This window comes from Callospermophilus lateralis, chromosome 5 (assembly GCF_048772815.1).
Source record: "Callospermophilus lateralis isolate mCalLat2 chromosome 5, mCalLat2.hap1, whole genome shotgun sequence".
In the NCBI taxonomy this organism is placed as follows: domain Eukaryota; kingdom Metazoa; phylum Chordata; class Mammalia; order Rodentia; family Sciuridae; genus Callospermophilus; species Callospermophilus lateralis.
The window spans coordinates 91,101,085-91,115,716 of record NC_135309.1 but is presented as its reverse complement, the minus strand read 5'-3'; the positions used below and the strand labels follow the sequence as shown (position 1 = coordinate 91,115,716).

General features: G+C 34.8%; 1 protein-coding gene across 1 annotated transcript in view; it reads right to left on the bottom strand.

Moving 5' to 3' along the window:
• The window catches only part of Kiaa0825 (KIAA0825 ortholog), a 376,742-nt gene that overhangs the window by 177,329 nt on the left and 184,781 nt on the right, over nucleotides 1-14,632 (bottom strand). Inside the window, exons 17-19 of the mRNA XM_076856029.2 lie at nucleotides 12,117-12,276; nucleotides 8,032-8,190; nucleotides 6,134-6,228 (exon numbers count right to left, since the gene is read on the bottom strand). Coding sequence (XP_076712144.1) covers nucleotides 6,134-6,228; nucleotides 8,032-8,190; nucleotides 12,117-12,276 — 414 coding nt within the window. The remainder of the gene's footprint in view (nucleotides 1-6,133; nucleotides 6,229-8,031; nucleotides 8,191-12,116; nucleotides 12,277-14,632) is intronic.

The following is a 14,632-nucleotide window of genomic DNA, read 5'->3' as shown; positions in this document are numbered from 1 at the left end:
GAGACTCTGTCTCAAAATAAAAATACTTTTTCAAAGAAGGTTTGGGAATGTAGCTCAGTAGTAGAGTGCCCCTGGGTTTAATTCCCAGTCCTGGGGAGTGGAGGGTAGAGGGAAAAAAACATGGACTTGAGCCAGAATCTAAACACTATCACCTACAGCTCTTTGCCTCTATGTTTCTGATTCCTTATCAGGAAAATGATTATAGCATGTACAAACTTTATAGGGTTACTGTAGGATACAGTTAAACATGTGTATGTGAATCACTTAATTGTGTCAGCCATGTGGCAAGTGCTCTATTATGTTCATTATCATCAGTGTTATTACAAGGATTATACAGCTAAAAGAAAAAGCAAAGAAAGAAAGAAGCAGAGTATAGTAGATAAAATACCAGATACAGTGTCAGAAGCCTTTAGCATAAGTACCACCTGCCATTTAATATCAGTGACCTTGGGAATGTTATTTAATGTTTTGCAACCTTGTTCATACTTGTCTCTCATTACATGGTTGTAGTGAGGGTCTAAGGAGATTTGTGTGAAAATGCTTTACACACCATAAAGGATGACAGACATATACAAGATTCCCAGCATAAAAGAAAACATGTTTACGAATTTATTTGGTTCACGTACCAAATCCCTTAGTTTGAGAAATTCTGAGTATCAGAGTATTACATTTATACATCCTAAAATACATGTTAGTAAACCTCTGTGCAAAAACAAACAAACAAAATTCTGCTGTAGGATTTCAGAATGGTGGGGTGGGGAAGTATTCTGTTTTAGAACATAGAATGCTGGTGGATGGGAAAGTCACTGAAGCTTTGGCCTTTGGTGGAGGTGGAAAGAAATGGGTACTCTATGAAGCTGGAGCATGAAAAAAAAATCCCCAAATTTGAATGTCATGGCATATGTAATGTAAGTAATGGCTCAGAGGTGTATACTCATAAAATCAGCTTTCCCTTTTTCTTAAACCCAACTCTCCATAACCAGGCAGCCTGCTGCTGCACCAGGAATTTACTGCTTTGAGCAACTATAAACATTGTGCTAATGGTAACACTGCCTGAGAATGGTCATTTGAGAGTGCAGTGTGTGCAGTTTGAGGCCAGAGACAATATTTCCTATTCTCTACACACCGCAGGGCACGCACTGTAATCTGATATAGGGTAAAGGTACTTTAATAATTATTATTATTAAAAGCAAACAATCAACTCTATAGATCAACAGCTCTTTTCCAACATGTTTTCTAATCTCTGTTTCCTCTCAGATGCATGGTTATTGTCCACCTGGAAAGGCCCCAAACTGATAGCCAGAAATCTGCCACCACCACCCCTTCTGCTGTTCCTGCCATCATATTTAATTGTGTTTGCTCAACTCGAAGCCAAACTCATATGCAGTATATTTAGATGGTTAAAATAGCATAGCACTCTACTGTATTCACAGATTATTTTCAACAACACAATTCTTGGGAATTAGTCTGGGATAAATAAGGTAAAGAGAAAAGGAGCAACATAAATTGGTTCCAGTGACAAAGAAAACAATATCAAAATGGCAATCTGGAGATCCGCCATGAGTGAAGGAATAGAGTGTTCCTTTTGGTGCACTCTCCTGAAATGCAATCACCATCTCATTTGCTAGTCTGGATTTATTTTAAAGTGGGTAAGAATGAAAGCAAGAAATGAATAGTAAGGAACTGTGAAAAGCACCTTTATTATTTCAAAAGATCAATGTACAATCACTATACTTATTCTTATACAGCATTAAAGGTAAAACTGCAGAACTGATATATATGTTATTTTCTGAACCTCTAAGGAGTCTCTATTTTCTATGGTGGCAAACTTTCTAAGTTGAAACATATATTTCATTAATACATATTCAGGATCTCCTTTCTGAGGTCTCAACTACTGTACATTTCTTCAAATGCCCCCAAAATCACTCAATTTACAAAGTCTTGATTGGATGCTATGGTCATTTAACTGTACCTTATATTTTTCACTTTCCATTTTTAGTATCACTTAAGAAATCCAAACTCAATCTCCTAAATGTCAAAAGACTTAAGAATCATGGAGTAAAAAACAGATTTTGTTGCTGACAAGATTATGGCTTGAACTAGATCAGTTAATTAAAAATAAATAACACCTTCCTGCTTTAATCAGAGCCAAATTTCAAATAACAACAACAACAATAATAGACATTTGAAACATAAGAGTTTAACTAATCTGATTTATCCAAATTTTGAAAATGCAGAGAATAAATATGCAGTTAGATAATTTTTTACTTGTGATTTACCAGAGTATACTTCTTGTACTTAAATGACTATTAATCAAATATCACATTTTTGAGGATACCTACTTTATGTTTGTCTGTCAGGAGCCAGTTTTTTTCTCTGCATTTTTATTCCACATTTATTCATTAGTTAACAAATATTGCTTAGAGCCTACTAGGTGTTCAGGGCTGTTCTAGGTATTAGAGGCACAATTGAAATAGGTAGGCAAGGTGCTAATCTCAAAAAGATTGTATCTTACTGCTAGGGGAAAGGTTAAACAAACAGAAATTAAGATTTCAGATAGTGATAACTCAGTTAAGGAAACATAATTTAGGATAATACTAGTGTGACCAGGAGGGCTGCTTTAGATGGGTGATAGGAAACAATCACTCTCAGAAGGCAATATTTACTCCAGATGGGCAAAATGGTGCTGGCCATATGAAGAGCGAAGGGAGTTGCAAGTTCCAAAGACCTTACAGTGGGAAAGAACTGAAAGAATCCAAAGAACATAAAGAAGGCAATATGAGCATCATGAATTAGAGGGAGGTATTTTGAGATGAGGTCTGATAGTGAGCAGAAGGTACATCCCTGCCAAGGACTCAGGCATCCACTTCAAGATTTGTTCTGCCTTTGGAGTCAGCACAGATGCAGTGTGTGGAACTGATACCAATATGGCCTCAGGTAACAGATATGGCTGGCACCCTGCAAATTCTCTGTTTTATGTGTCTAAACTGTCTCTCAAGTATTCATCTCTTATATCTCTATCTCCTCAGTGGTTTACTTGGCCTTTTGCCTCTCTTACTTGCTCATTTTCTCACTGTTGGTCTTCCAGACCTAGGGGGCCCACTGCCTGGTCCAATCTGATATGTGTCCTGATCTTCCCTATTGGTTTAGGCATAGAGTCTATATAAACTTGATCTGGAAGCTTGATCTTGCAACTAAGCCAAAATGGAACTTATTATTTCCTTACAGAACCAGAACTAAACTGCTGCTGTTACTATTTTTCTGAATATGTATTACATTTTCAATTTTCAAAAATATTTCTGTATACTTTAACTTTTGATTGTGACAACAATATCCACAAGGTAGCTAAATAATTATCATTATTTCCTTTTTTTTTTTTTTTTTTTTTGGTGGTGGTGGGGGAAGCAGATACCAGGAATTGAACTCAGGGGCACTTGACCACTGAGCCACATTCCCAACACTATTTTGTATTTATTTAGAGGCAAGGTCTCAATGAATTGCTTTAGTGCCTCACTTTTTGCTGTGGCTAGCTTTGAACTTTTGATCCTCCTGTCTCAGCCTCCTGAGCTGAGACAGGTGTGCGTCACCGTGCTCAACTATCATTATTTCCTTTTAAAGTTAAGAAAATCAAAGTTAGAGCTAAACTTCAGAACACTAGAGATCCTGCTTTCCCATCTGTGTCTTGTTTGGGGGATGAGGGAGGTCTTGTTCACTGCAAAAGATAAGTCCACAGATGTTTTGTTGCCTATAGGAAAGTTGAAGAGCAAGTGCCAGAAATTTAAGAGGTAAATAGAAAGGATTCCCTTCTCCTGGACTTTTTTCATACTTGCATATTTGAGTTCACTTTCCTTTGTAACATGTCCTCAGACAACATTCACAGCCTCATTTATACATGTAGGTCTTAATACAGAGGTAATTAGTACAAATATATTACCAATAAAGGGTGCAAAAGGGAACACATGATTTGGAAAAGAATTTGGAAGAAAGAACCAAACATATTCAGCTGAACTGCTCTTTCATTCTCTTCTTCAGCTTTATCTAACCCCAAAGACCATGGTAGTAGGCAAAAGTATACCTCTGTAGATGTTGGATGGCACATATAACCCTCATTCTAAAAGCTCAGTGTTTTGTGGTCTCATTATCAAGAGTGTATCTTTCAGATATCCATGTTGTCAGAAAATTCAATGCACTATTTTTTAAAAAGTCAGCATTCTCAGATAGGTCCTAATGAGGGTATCTTACAGAAAATAACAAAAACAATTTTGTTGCTCATTCAACATTAATCAAAACTCACAAATAGCTTTCTTAAATGGGTAAGTGATAGAAGAGATTAAAAACTTTCTGGTGTCTTTCATCTTTTAAAGTAGATCAGTTAGGTTCATTGGAGCTTGCAGTGTGTGGTACTTTGCAGTAGGATGCATTTCATGCCATTCTTTAAAAATCTAAGGTTCTTATTAAGATGAGATTCTAGCTGTTTCTATTAAAAATTCATGGCCTTTTTTCCAGGAGAACTGTCTTGACCTGTTATTTCTAGCTAAATTTGTAGAAGTTCCTTTCTCTCACTCACTCATGCACACATCTCAGAGAAATAGACTTTAATAGCTAGTGACTTAATTGAAGTATACCTAAAATTATTAAACAAAAATAACAATATGTAATTATGGTTAAAACACAAATTCTCTTAGAAGCAACTATTACACAACACAAATGCAGTAAATTTTGAAGGACATGTCATCCCTAGAGTACCATTTATTGAATTAGACGCAGCAACACCCAACTGAGGAAAAGTTTGTAAAATATTATACACTTAGTCTGCATGAACTCAAAAATTTCCAAAGAACAAAACTTGGAAATCCTTCCAAGTTTCCAGATAGACATTTAATGCTGTGCACACATCATGTAACTAACTATAGAATACACATCATGTAATTATCAACACTTCCTCTCACCTTTTCAGACAACTTTGGGAAAGATAGAAGCATGTTTGGGGTGCACTGTGCACAAACAGGGTCCACGCTGGATCACTGCCTGCCAGATGATAAGCTTGCTATAGGAAAGGCTCTGTCCTTAATGGGGAAGTTTCAGGATTGTTTTGCTTTGTCCATGATGGTTGTGTGATCTTCAAGGTGAAATATTAGGAATACCATTATGACCACACAGCTGACCTACAGTTTTTATTAGCGAAAAGGTGATTCCTTTTTTAAGCCTTCATCTGGGAAATACAACAATCTTTTTCTTAGAGGACATTTTCTTATAAGCACCCAGATTTCTCAGGGATAATTTGTCAATTCTACTATGTCTCTGCTGTTATTTTCTTTCAAGGAAAAAAAATTGGGAATACATTACAAAGATCATATAAAAATATTATAGGTAGAATAAGTGTCACTAATATAGGAGTCTTATATATATATAATTTGAAATGTGAAAATTGATAGAGAAATTTAATTTCAAAAGTTTATAGGAATTCACTGAAAACTACCAAGATATATTTGTAAAATCCATGTAAATTAATCCAAAAGAAAATGTGTATATAGTGTGCAAAATAAATTACAAGTTTAACTTTCTAGGCTGAAATCACATTATTATTTTATTGTATTATAATGGTGTATGTGTGTATGTGCGTGTATAAAATAATATGCAAATGAGGCTATAACAAGACAGTGCCAAAATAACTGGCTGAAAAGTAAAAAATTCAATCATGACAGTTTTACTTATATGTTTCCCCTGATTAGACTAGTTGATTTGGTCTGGCATTTTGAATGCATTCATTAAATTGTTGTAAACAAAGGTATAGTATGATAATGTCATCCAAGTCAATAATTTTTGGTGTTTACAAAAGTGAACTATTAAATATACAAAGTTTAAAATTGACACTGAAATCAACTAATTTCATTTTGAAAACAAATTTTGCAAATGTTCATTACAGAAAACAGAATTTAGGAAGTAGGCTTATATAATTTCAGCCAGATTATTTCAAGATGAGAGACTGGAGAAAGAGAAAATAAAAGAGATTTCTCTGTTGACAAAATGTTTTTGCTTTTCCCCCAAAATGATACCCACACATTTGTGTGTGCATGTGCACTCACAGGATCTTCCCCCACCCCCAGATCCCCAAGATCCCCAATCTTATTACCTGTTTTTGAGCAGCACACTGAAGGTCATCTTATCCAGTCCCAGATAATTTGGCAGCAAGTTTGACCAGTTCCAGTTCCACTTTGTGATGACTGACTGTTGATAAATGAGAAGACACTATTGTTAGTTATTAATCAGAGTTAATATGATCAGTAAATTAAAGCTCCAGCTGTGATAGACTAACTAAGAAGGAGGGGGGTCCAGAACAAGGACTTAGACAGATAACATCAATCATGTCCACAGAAGAAGGTTTTTATTCCAAAAAGACAGCAATTAATTTATAAATCCATTTGGGGATGTAGTCATTACTTATAAAAATATAAATCAATTTCTTGAGTCGTTATTCTTCCAAGTGATAATGGCATTTGCCCAACAAGTTTCTCTGGGAGGGTGACTTTTTGAAAAACAAAGCAAAATAATTGACAACTTTTGTATAGATCACTCTACAGGCAACTTTTGCATGAATCACTTTATATTTTTTTAGCACCCAAAAGTTTGATTAAAAAAACAAACTTAGTAGTGCTAAGACTCAAATTATAAGACCCACCATAATTAGAGTATGATATTAATGTCATCTTTTTGGTCAAGAAAATGCCTTAAAGGGAGACTACAAGGACCTGCAAGTATAAATAACATAAATGATTCCCTTTTCTCATTAATAGATAATTTCACAACAGAGTAAAGAGGAAAAAATACTGTGAAAAATGATCTCATAATTCAGAACTCAATACAACATGCCATTTATTTAAATGAAGTAAGGATAATTTAACAGCTATAATAATCATTTATGGTTTGAAGCAATCTAATGTACAATACAGGAAAACATCCAATAAACTCAAACTTACATAATACATTTTGTTTTAAAGTATTATAGATGCTATGCTCCTTAAAACTAACTAGTTTGGATAACAAGAGTCCAGGCTGATGTTTAAAATCCAACAAGAGCTATCCCCTGTCACTTGCTGATTAATCAAGCACTACAATCCTGTCATAGAGCAGGAGAATTCTGCCCCGGGTTGTCAGCATTTGAAGGTCTTATTCTACTACAGTATTGATGAATGTAGACGAGCACTGTAAGAGGCATGGTAAAAATATTATCTGCATGCCGAATTAGGCCATTGTTTTAATTCTTATTTTCCTCAGAGCTCTAGGTCAAGCAATCCTTCTCTTCTGCCCTATTAGTTCAAATTGTCTGTCAAGAGGTCTCTGGGAAAAGCTACCAGAAGAATGAACAAAGCAAAGCAACTTCAGATTTCAAAAACTTTGGCGAAAAGATGATCTTTTTAATGTAACTACTGAAACATGCAGCTTACACAATGGATAATCTGACATTTAAAAATGTATGGGGTTTATCACATTGACTTTATTCCAAATGTCCTTGTTTTAAGGTCATTAGTAAAATTCATTTGAAGTTTGGGGATGTGTTTAGGGTTATAAAAAGAAAATTTATCCATATCATTTAAAATAGAAGCTCAATGTTCTATTGCAATTCATTTAAAATTATTTTCTAATTAATCTAATACACTCAAAGATCATAAGGTGTTTTGTTCTCTCAGGGGAAAAGACGTGACAAGGGAGAGGAAGAATATTACAAAATGCCTGATTCTTTGTGCCTTCTGTAGACACAACCTAACAGATGTTTGGTCTGCCCAGGGCAAACTGACCTGATCAAAAGTTAAGTTTTATAGACCGAACATATGAATCAGTTTGACAAATAGAAGGTAAAATAACTTTCAAAAGACAATTTGAACAGACCATATAAACTGGAATAAGGGATTTTTTGCTTCCTAGCCAAAAAAATTAAGAAGCTTATGGGTACACATTCAAACCAAAGCATTTTCTTACTTGTGTAGAGAAACCACACATTTAAATTAAAGTTACCATTTAATTTCTGCATACCTGATCTAGCATATTCTCACTAAACACCTTGTGCACATGGAAAGGGTTAAAGACAGAAGGCTGAGCTTCCATACTTCTCAAGGTCATCTTTAAAGGTCGAATGGGTAATGGCTTTTCCTCTGAACCATTCATAGAAAACAGATGTTCTTTTAAATATTCCTTTAAGAAAAAAATTACAAGTCATGATAGTGAGAAGCACATATTCTCTTTAAAAATAAACTGATCAATATCCAAGTTTACCCTTTCAGCACATTTGCAAGATTGCAGTGGATTCCTTGCCTGGGGAAGAATACATTTTTCAGAAAATACATAGATGAGTACCAATCAGCATTGCAATAAACCAATCAAAAATGGGTTTACCTGTTGTACAGTATAGATTTAAAGCCCATTTAACAAACTCTCACATAATGAATGAATGCTTTATATGTCAGAGTCTTTCACAGGCATTGTCTAGTCACTGGTTCATGTGCTATTATGTCTGGTTACTAAAACGTAACTCAGGTGTGATTATACCCAGTACGAGATTATTCTTTCCTTTATTAACTATAGTTTGCTCCCTACTCCAGGCTCAGCAGAGTACTAAGTATTCTGATATTTTCCTGCAAGAAGTCACATTCTAAGCAGAATTATTTATAATGCAAGCTCCTAAAGTCTATTTCTATTCTGTGAACTAAAAAAAATCAAGGTGATAAAAGCTCAGAATATGTAATTCTAATCCTCCAAGTGCCAGTGCAGTCCTGGGCAAAAAAAGAGACGATCTATTGCATTATATCTCATTTTCCACCCATAAATAAGTAAGGTGAACAAACAATCCTAGTTTATTGTGACCCTTCAGATGACCACAAATTTAAATGATCATAAATCTTCCATGAACTAACAAATGTTCGATATTAATAAAAGTCATTTAATAAATAAAAATAATAAATGTTCTTCTGATTTTTAATATGCCACAATATAATTTGTTTTTTTCAAGGTTAAGGTTAAAACAAAGTTCAGAGTCTTAGAGATGAAAAGGACCTCAGAAGTCATCTAAAAATCATTGCTATTCAAGGTCTAGTGCATAGACCAGCAGAATCAGCTTCAACTAGGAGCGTATTAGCAAAGCAGAATTTCAGCCCTCACTGAATCAAAATCTGCCTGACAACTCCAGAATTCCCAAGAGATTGGGAGGAACATGAAAGTTCAAGAAAGTCTACTCCAACACCACAATCAATGGTTGCCTCTGAAAGATCAGGGGACAAGCCTGTGGTTACATAGAGGACAGTGGTGGAGTTGGAGAAAGAAACAACATACCTGGCTTTATTTCACTGTGCTTTCTCCTGAGTCCCTACAACTTTACAAACACCCATTGTGTCCATGGTAGAGGGAAAATTTCAGATTTTACTACCTAAGTGGCATCTAAAGAAACCACTGCAAAAGCTAACTATAGCAGTCATTTCTTAAACTTGCTCATTGTAAGTTTAAGAAAGATTAATTCTATAGAGTCTGACAGAGTGGCACACATGAACTTACAAAATATATTTAGATGATGATAAAGCCATCACAAAGAAATTTTATGCCTAGATATAGATTACTGAATAGAAACAAAGTTTTTCTCCCTTGTGATTTATGAAACAAAATTTTAAGAAGGATAAAAACACTTCATTCATTGGGAAAATATGCTTTGTTTTGGCTAATATTTTTTTCTTAATTAATTGACCCTTACATAACCATATTTTTATTTTTTGTTTCTATTATTCAAAAAAGTGCTCTGTTTAAGTTGTGAACAAACTGGCATTTTTCTCCCTTGTTAAACTACTATATTGACAGTCATCAGTATCCTTTCTTAAAAAAAAGGATTATTTTACTATGACATTCTTTTAAATAGATGGTTTAATCAGGCATATTTGTTCAGAATATGTCCATTCTTTCTTGAATACCTTCTCTGTGCAGTTAAACCAAAGTTCATTTTTTTATCCATTATTTTTTTCTCTACTTCTCTCCACTGAAGTGTCCCCACCTGCCTGATGGTCCCAACTAGCACACTCATTGAACACGACCAAATCTGGGTTTCTCATCTGTGTTCATGGCCAGGATAATTTTAACCACAATTATACTTTTTTGCTCAATCATCTTACTTTCATCTCAAAACTTTAAACCCACTTTCCTTCACAACTTCTCAGTCTCTATCAACTACAAATGCATTCTTCCCCTTAGCTGGGCCTATACCCATAACAGAACCCATATTACATTTTGAGTGACGTTTAGCAACATGTGTGAAGGTGCTAAAGATTCACAGCACTACTCATCAAATGAGCAAACCTCACAGTGCATTTGCAGCTACAGCACATAATCCCACCCAATTAAAAGCAGCCATAAGCCTACATTAGGTCACTCAGCCACCTTGGTATTGTTTGAGTTTATTGTCTGTGTTTTTTAATTAGTCTCCTACTTGCTATACTTTTAGTCTTACCTAACATACCTCTTACCTTTCTGCGCATGCTTTACTCAACAGAGCAAATTAAAGACAGCTCAACAAACAATCTGATGGGCATTGCCATAATAGTAAATAGATTCAGGTGTAAAAAAAGGAAAATCATAAGTTTGAGCCCAATTGATCAAAAACTGGTGACATCCCAGTAAAGATTTCATAGCATACCTGTTCTGAACCACTGCCTCAGAGTTCCAAAAACTCTGTGAGGGAAATGTATCAGATGAATGACAGCTAATAAATATACAACTTGTTTTTGATGATTTTGTTTATTGGTAATTTCTGATCTTTTCTATCAATTTGGCAATCTATATCAACCATTATTACTACCTCCAGAGCTTCTATGACATCAATTTACACAAAGGCTCTAATAGTAATCATACTTCAACATCTCCTTCTTATTAGTCACCACAATTACTTTGGCTAAATCCAGGTGGCCAAGTGGAAATGCCATTGAGGAACATGACTTTAGAAGGGAGATCATTCATTTAGCCAAGGATGGGAGTTCCAGGGCTTCCCAAATAGAAATCCCACACAGGCTATCAGGCATCATTAACAAGAGTGAATAGTCTGTGTTACTTTGTAGCAACTATAGACTGAGCTCTGGAGCCTTAAGGACACGGTCATTTCTCATAGCTACAAATTTCTCACATCAGGTTATCATTAAAGACATTGTAATGCCACTTGTTTATTGATTAGTTGATTAGCTCTAAAAAATCCAGTAAACAAGTTTTACTTCAAGCAACTCTCAGAAAATAGTAGGAAGAACATTTACATAACTGAGTTGTAAAATGCTATCATAGAATTTAATTCACCACTTGGAAATCTATGTTTTTTAAAGCCTATATCATTGAGATAAAATGCTACATATTCACATTATTCATATTATATAATTTTTACTATAGCAGAAAATACAATCATGTTTACAAACATAAACATGATATCACATTCTAATTCAGATACATATGATCAAAATAAAAACTTGCTGAGTTAGCAAACATATTGTCTCAAGAAAATAGCTAAGATTAACTATATATGTAGATTTTTGTTAAAACAGCTCAAAACACACAAAGTCAGAGGCTAAACCAAGCAAAGAATAGGCGTAACATTGGTTCCAGCCAGTGTCTGTGCATTAATAAATTTCCTTGGGTTAATCTGGTTGCTCCTAAATAAGGTTCAGTATTCTTCTGAAGTTTTTAACTACATAAGGAATCTCTAACTTCACCAGCAGAAGTATGATGTCTTTAGGAAAATAGCAGTGTCTCTCTTCAGAAAATTCATTTCCACAAATACCAGATTTTAGCATCAGCTTAACGGTCACAAACACACAATTCCCAAACTACACCTCTAGTCTCCACAATTCAGAACTGAACTGAGTTTATGAGCCATGTTATTGTTTAAATCATACAAATAAAACCTACATTGTTTCAGTGAAGCTTTTTCTGTACAAATGCAGAACAGCCGGGGCTGAATAGATTCTATTAATAATGCAATATTGAGTTTGGTATTGACTTTAAGAAGTATTATCACCTCCTTGACTAACCCTTAGCTGCCAGCAGACGCTGCCTCAGGCCAGTACACACCTAATTGCTCGGTAAAAAGGCCGTTTCCCTACCTCATTGAGCCGCATGATGTGATAAATTTGCCTCAGGTACTCGCTGCCACCTGGTTTGTGGCAGACATCCAGGACCATCATGTTTATTTTCTGCTCAGTCAGTTCAAGAGCAGTGTCTCCTTCTTCTAAGACTGTGCTTTTCTCCATTGTCATAAAGGCACTAAACACAAAGGAAGCACATACATATCAGCATCGAAGAATCGTAAAGATGGAAAATAATCAGAGATTGAGTGTGGAGAGTCGATGTAAATCTCATACTCAAAGCACCCATAAAGACTTCGCTCAAATAGTAAGCCTTCCCAAACTGCTGCTGCTCATAGAAACAGCGCCTCAGAATTAAGCACCTGAAAGCATTTTTTAAAATTGAATCGTTTCTTTTAAAACATTTCTTTATTGCATTTATACTCCTATCTATAAAACATTTTCCCATTACTGCAATTGTTGAAATTGCTATAATCACAGGATGAAAACAAAACATTTCTTTTTAAGAATGTGTAAGAAATAATTTGTATTTTCTCTTGGAGGATAAAAAGTATCTTTGATACCGGGAATAGCTTTGGTATTCTGTCTTTTGTAGATTCCTTTTACACCTGTCTTAGGATACATTAGAGACTAATTAATGTGTCAAAAGGGGGAGCCTATTATTCTAAATATAGGCTGAATGCTTGGTGGCAGTGTGCTTACCACTGGGTATTTTAAATTGGCCTTTGACACTTGTTGCCTTTAAAAAATATAAGCCCCCTCTCCTGATCCTTTTCTGTAACAGATACATAGCAAAGGTCATTACTTTGATTATTCTTCCAGAAAAAGGGTTTACAATCATCACACTAAGAATGTTGAAAACAGTCCTGAAATGTTTCTTTTTGGAGAATGCATATATATATATATATATATATATATATATATATATATATATATATATGTGTGTGTGTGTGTGTGTGTGTGTGTGTGTGTGTGTGTACATATATATACACACATATATACACACATATATATGCTTGTCCTTCATTTTGAAAATTGTTTACATAATAACGGATAACAAAATATTTTAAACACCTCAAAGTATACTCATGTAAAAAATTATGATATTCATCACACATGCTACATATTCCACACTAATTTTATTACAATTCCTATTGGATCATGTTAGGCTTTTCAGTCTAAGTGTTCTTAGGAAAACTCATGGTTTCTACTTTTTCCCAGGCTGAATGAAATTTATTGTGGTGTAATCAGCTGTGTACTGCAGTTCATTACTGAGATTTTGCCATGATTATAAAATTAGTTCTGCTAAGAGTCAGTGCCATTGACCTGAAGACTGAACCAAATGATACCCAGCTGCTGGACATTAACTCTGATATTGCTTCCACATGTAGCTTCAAAATATCCTTCTCAAAAAAGAGGAAAGAAAGAAAAAGGAATTTCAAGATCCTATAAGCCTTAACCCCCCAAAAAGCAAATCCCACTCTGACTTAGCAATATTCATCAACTAGCATAAATCTCTTTTTTAAAAAATGGCCTCTATGAGAAGTTTGCATGTATCTTTTTGAAGCTGCATGCAGGTTGTAAGCAAAATTTCTTGTTGGGTTTTGTAGAGGCTGACATTGAAAAAGTTGAGGTTCTCTGACAAAGGAGTATCTCAGCGTCAGCCCCTGAATTGTATCCTTTCCTGTCCATCACTGTGCAGGTGAAGCAAATGATTGGATTCAGTCAATGCTATGATTAATGAGTTCCTCTCTGGATTGGGGACTGCCTATCAATCATGTCATTAGGGAGAATGTGCCCTGAAAGAGGCAGACCTTAGCCAAGGAATAACTGCATTAATCTTAATCTGTATATGCACCCAGCCAGCCACGTCAGGGTCACCATGATGAAAAACAATAATCTTCAACTCGACAAATTACTTTGCAAAGACAGACATTTCTTTAGTTTTGGGGCTGTGTGTTCTCCAGAATGTAAGTTGACTGTTTACAGCTTGAGAGTTACTACAAAGTGAAGGTTATTTTAATGAATAGTAATACTTTCAGGCAGTATGCAGGACAGGCAACATTTATAGTTGCCACCTATTTGACTGCAGTTATTCTCACCTTTTCCATAACAAAATTCAAAGTTAAATCTGGATGCAAGTGCAAGAAATCTAGTTAAATGATATCATGTAGGTTCCAAGATAATCTTCATGAGGAATTAAGATTTATCTTAACAGAAGAACTATTTTGGTGTAAATGTTTATATACCCATATTTTTAAAAAAATATGGCAACCCTTTACTTTATATAGTATCATGATTTGAAATGCATTTTTCTTAATAGTATAGATCTATTAACTTAATAATCATCAATTTATGAGACATTCTTAGAGTAGAAGTCCATGTGTATTTCAGATAACCAATTTAAAATTGAAGTCAAGAAGAAGGATCCTTATGGTGCCCAAACTCTGTACGAGATTAATATAAGTGAGTTAAATCAAATTTAACTTTTTAAAATATATGTAATAAGTAACTTGAAGTCTGCATTTTTATAT